The sequence below is a fragment of the Ailuropoda melanoleuca genome, chromosome 14 (genome assembly GCF_002007445.2).
Source record: "Ailuropoda melanoleuca isolate Jingjing chromosome 14, ASM200744v2, whole genome shotgun sequence".
In the NCBI taxonomy this organism is placed as follows: domain Eukaryota; kingdom Metazoa; phylum Chordata; class Mammalia; order Carnivora; family Ursidae; genus Ailuropoda; species Ailuropoda melanoleuca.
In genome coordinates, this window is record NC_048231.1 from 4,022,707 (window position 1) to 4,027,854 (window position 5,148).

Consider the following 5,148-nt stretch of genomic DNA (forward strand, 5'->3'; position numbering starts at 1 on the left):
TTGCTCAAGGTTGTTGAGATCTTCAATGACAAGAGAGAAACAGATTTAAAGTGAGGCAGAAAGGGTTGTGGCTATACGTTGCAAAGACCTATTTGCTACTAACAGAAATTCCAGACTATTATTCTGTCTCTGATTTTTAACGATTGCATAGTTAGTAAATTGTTTGTTTAGTTGATTGGATCCTGGAGATACCTGGAGTATTTTCTTGTTATGCTATTGTTTTGGGAGTTTCCCATGGACCACGTGTTTCTCTTTTGTTTGTGGTTTAGTTTACAATGTAGATCAAAGCACATTTCCAGTCGGGTTGTTGAGGTTCAATCTCTTCTGTCTCATTCCAGAAGACACAGCTCTAGCTAGGGGTATTTACTAAACAACATGAAAATTTAAGCCCAGCTGGAATCCTGTGATACCAAACAAAATGCCACAGGACAGGGATCACCACAGGAAAATGGTTCATATTTTTGTTTGTAAAGTTTTTGAGGCATTGTAGTCCAAAATACCCAACAAATAACTGCAATTTAGAATTTGAGTAAAATGCAGAAATAGAGACTACTATAATCACATTCTTTAATAAATTTTCATACTATTTTTTCAATTGACCACATTTTACCAAATTCAAGTAATAGCTGAAGATTATCTAATTCATATTACATGTTGATGTTCATGTAAGTTCAAATTGATTTAGGAAGTTAACACTGAAAGACTGAGTTCACGCTGAGCCTTATTTTGAAAGGTGATTTTCTTGCTGCAATGAAAACCTGCTAATAACAAATGAACAAAGTGGTTGGTACCATTTGTGCCTTTAAGATCATAGTTCAAAAGAATTGAGCAAACATGATAACAAAGGTAAGACAAACATAACCTTTATTCTCTTTCAAAAGAGAATAGGGCCTGGAACCACATTCACTGATTTAATCAGAATACCTTAAATTTTGTAGTCTCATTAAAAATTTTATGGCAATGGACCAAATACTGTAAAAACGATAGCAAAATACACAGTTGCTCTCAGCCACACAGTGAAAAAAGCAGTAAATTCTTTTATCCAACATAAAGAAAGCCAGGCTAGTGAGCTACTTGATCAAACATTCATAATAAATAAAAATGATCCTATATACATATAATCATCAGATTTTCATAGCCTAAAATCACAACATGCAATCTGACAATAAAACTGTGTCATACTCAGGAACTGGGAGGACAGCACACTAGAATGACCAAAATATTTTTTGGTTTATGTGAAACAGTGGGGCAGAATATTAACTCACAACTACTCCCAAAGGTTGGAGACAGATGGCAGTGAACGTGCATGCTGTCCATCAATTATTAATTTTCAAAGAACTAGAATAGAGTATAATAACATTAATGTAAATTATTCAATACAATTCAGTATTCTGTGGCTACTAAAAAAACGTGTCAAAGTCTTGTACTACCTTACAGGCATGAGCAAAAACAGTAGTAACTGGAAAGCAGCTGTAAAAGAGAGCAGGTACTGGACAATTCTGACAGAATACCAAATAATTTAGTTTCAGGAAATAAACTGGTTAAGATGATATCACTGAGCATTTTCGGTTTTGTTCTGCCACAAAAAGAAGGTGATTTTTAAAAAGTCTATTGCTTAGAAAAAAGAGAAAGACAAATACCGTATGATTTCACTCATATGTGGAATTTAAGAAACAAAACAGATGAACATAGGGGAAGGGAAGGAAAAATAAAGTAAGAAGAAAACTGAGAGGGAGGTAAACCATCAGAGACGCTGAACCCTAGGAAACAAACTGAGGGTTGCTGGAGGGGGGGGAGGGGGGGGAGTGGGGTAATTGGGCGATGGGCATTAAGGAGAGCACTTGATGGAATGAGCACGGGGTGTTATATGCAATGGATGAATCACTAAATTCCGCCCCTGAAACTAACAAAAAAAATCTATTGCTTAGAATAACTTTATATACAGTAGGGTAATTTTAGAGTAATCAGACTTTATCTTGGAGTTTCAAATAATTCTTAGGATTCTAGATAACATATATGACTATATTCCTTAGCATTCACTTGAAACAATTACTAGAAATAAGCATGCATCATTTGATAACATAGATAAAAGAGTTTTTTCTTAGACTCCAGGGAAAATGTAAGCATGAAGGAAAACTTTTTTCTCTAAGCATAAAAAATAATTTAGATGACAAAGAGGACTGAGTCAGGAGGCAGGAGACACAAATATGACTTTAGGGAAATCATTTTCCCTCTAAGACCCCTTCCATCTATCTGATTCTGAAGTTAAAACACTCACTCCAAGCTGTGCCAAATGACATGGCATTTTCAAGTTTCTATACAGTACTTGGCAAACTGTTTTGCTCACTCTAACCCTTCAATGTTAAATACATTGATACAAACCCTGTCCTGCAAATCTGTATGCCAGATTTCTAGATAGCAAGTTTTTTCCCCACTCATTCCACAAATTATGGAGAGCTTTCTATGTTGAAGGCAGGATGCTGGGCAAAACTTGCAATATTATGACTGTCACTGCCCCGGAACAAATGACTACCTGAAAAGCTGGACGTAGGTCACCGCTTCAGGCCCAACCTTAGACACATGAGGACAGGGAAACATCCAGTGTTCTACTTGCTCCCTGGTTCAGGACAGTGATTCCCGAATTTGAGGGAATACAGGAGGAATCTACAGACAGGCTTGTTAAAACACAGCTTCCGGGGTCTCACTCCAGCCTTATTGTGTCAGAATGGGTCTGGTGTCTCCAATCTGTCCACAATTTTAACAAGTATATTCTCTCCCACCCCTCTACACCTCTGCAAGTTATTTGTGGGCTTCACTCTCTTCCCCACCACCCCTTCCCCACCCCCCAAAGAAAACCACGGTGTCGTAGTGATAAAAGTTAGAGTCAGAGTCAGGAGCCAATGAATAGCTGCATGGCCCTGGATGAGTTATTTAACGTCGCTAGGTCTCAGTCTCTTCATCAGATAGAAGTGCAACAGGAATCTCTACTGTCCCCTCCACACTCAAATGCCTCGGACTTTAAGAACCTAACATGTCAACTCGGTAAATCGTGAAGATGCGGAGAATTTACAAGGATGTCTCATTCTGCAGTCCAAACACCCCAGCAAGGCTCTGGTAGCCCCCAATTGGATGTCATTCCTCCCTCTGGTCCAAGCATCACAACAAGAGGAAAAGTGAGGCAAGGCTGGAACTGGAACTGATGGGAGAAGCCTAAGAAGCTTGCAGAAGACTTCTGGCAAATAGCCAGAAGGGTACTTTGAAAGCAGGAATCACTCCTCGTCCTCGTCCTCGTCGTTCTGGTCCTGGTAGCGAATGTAGACGACAAGCATGACAAAGCCCATGAGGATGCAGAGCGAGCCGACGACCAGGTAGGCGATGCCGAGGAAGGGGTTCTTGCCGCCCATCCACGAGATGTTGCTGAAGACGATGAGCTTGTGGCCGCCGAAGGCGCGCACCGGGTAGTTGTAGGTGATGTTGACGATGTAGCTGCCGCGCGGCAGCCCGGTGGAGTAGTTGCCCTGGCGGATGCGCGCGTACAGCTTGCGGAACGTGGGCAGCGCGGCGGTGCGCATCCACACCACGAAGTCCTGGTTGATGAAGCCGGTGTTGTTCGGGTCGGGGCTCAGTTCGTAGACCGGTCGCGGCCAGTTGGGCGGCGGCGCGGTGCCGTGGAAGGCCAGCGCCAGGCTGCCGTTCACCAGCGGCGGGTTGCGGAATTTGACGTGGCAGTCGGTCCACCAGGCGATGCCGGTGCGGTCTAGCGGCACCTCGACGTACGGCCCGCCGGGCTGGCGCTGGTGCCACAGCGAGAAGGAGTCGTTGAAGAGGCTGTTGGCGATGGCGCCGCAGGGCGCGATGGGCAGGCCGGAGGCGCGGCGCTGGTAGGGGGCGCACTCGTTGGCCGGGTGGCGCAGCGCGCTCGGCAGCCCGCTTAGCTGCGTGTCGTCGCGGGACACGCTGTAGCGCCGGTTGTTCTGGTAGAAGTTGGTCAGCTCGTAGTAGAGGTACACGGGGCCCGGGAAGAGCTCTGGCAGCGAGAAGTACCAGGCGCACGAGCAGCGAAGCGGCGGCGCACGGTACTGGTCGGCCAGGGCGCACGCCGAGCAGTTGCCGGTGCCCGGGTTGCCCGTGTAGTCGTACTCGAGCTCCTTGATGCCGTTGGAGGAGTAGAAGAGGCCCAGGCCCAGGCCGATGAAGGCCAGGCCCGCGCAGAAGAAGAGCGGCAGCGCGATGCTGGCCGACAGCAGCGGCTGCCAGGCGGGGAGGCGCTGCTGCGTGAACGCGGTGTTGTCGGGCTGGTGGGCGCCCCGGGCCGTGGCGCTCCAGGTCATGGCTGCCGAGCCGGCTGGGACGGGGGACGGGCGGAGTGGCGCTCACCAGCGGCCAGCCGGGGGCGCCGCCCCTCCACGCGCGACGAGCTCGGGGGCTGCTCCCGGCTCCGCTTTCCGGCGGCTCAGGTGAGTTTGGGGGTTGGCCCCGCCTCCGGCCCCCGCACAGGTGAGTCTCCGGGTTCTTAGTGCGGTGACCTGACCCCTCAGTTCCGCCTGCCCAGGTGAGCCGGGCCGCCTCCGCCCCTGCGGATAAACTGCAGCGGCGCCCCGCCTCTTCGGAGGTGAGCGGGGCGGGGCGGCCGCTGGTTTCCTCACCTGGCGAGTCCGAGGCTCCCGTTTCCTCCCCATCTGGGTGGATCCGGCAGCCAGCTCCTCCTCCCCGAAGTGAGTGGCGGCCCCAGGCTGCCTCTGAATGGCTCGTGCCTTGCTCAGGTACCACCTTCGCTTCCTCCTTCCAAGTGAGAAGAGTGCCCGGGCCAGCCTTTCCTGAGATCATAGGAGCTGCAGGCTCCCGCACAAAATTCACTGAGAGATTGTACCGTGGGTCCCGGAGACTTGGAGATTTCAGGTTATTAATCCTCTTTTATCTGGGGAGGGGGAGGGGAGTGACTCTAGACCCTCTTGTCTTTGTAGGTTAACTTTAGGACCCCCTTTCAGTCAATTTCTAACCACAAATTGTAATGCCGAGAGATTACACTATGGCAAATCTGTTATTCATTCAATGTCTGCATTCAAATTCTAGCATATTTTTAAAGACGAATGATTTTCCGGCCAAGTATGCCAATCTGGGTGCAAAGCTAAGAAAAGTAGAAAGTTC

The 5,148-nt window shown here is 47.9% G+C and overlaps 1 protein-coding gene across 1 annotated transcript; it reads right to left on the minus strand.

Moving 5' to 3' along the window:
• Nucleotides 1–549: 549 nt before the first annotated feature.
• TMEM30B (transmembrane protein 30B) lies at nt 550–4,603 on the minus strand. The gene has a single exon (XM_002913046.4). It carries the CDS (start codon nt 4,329–4,331, stop codon nt 3,270–3,272), a length of 1,062 nt encoding a protein of 353 aa, XP_002913092.2. The 5' UTR covers nt 4,332–4,603; the 3' UTR covers nt 550–3,269.
• Between the last annotated feature and the right edge of the window lie 545 nt (nt 4,604–5,148).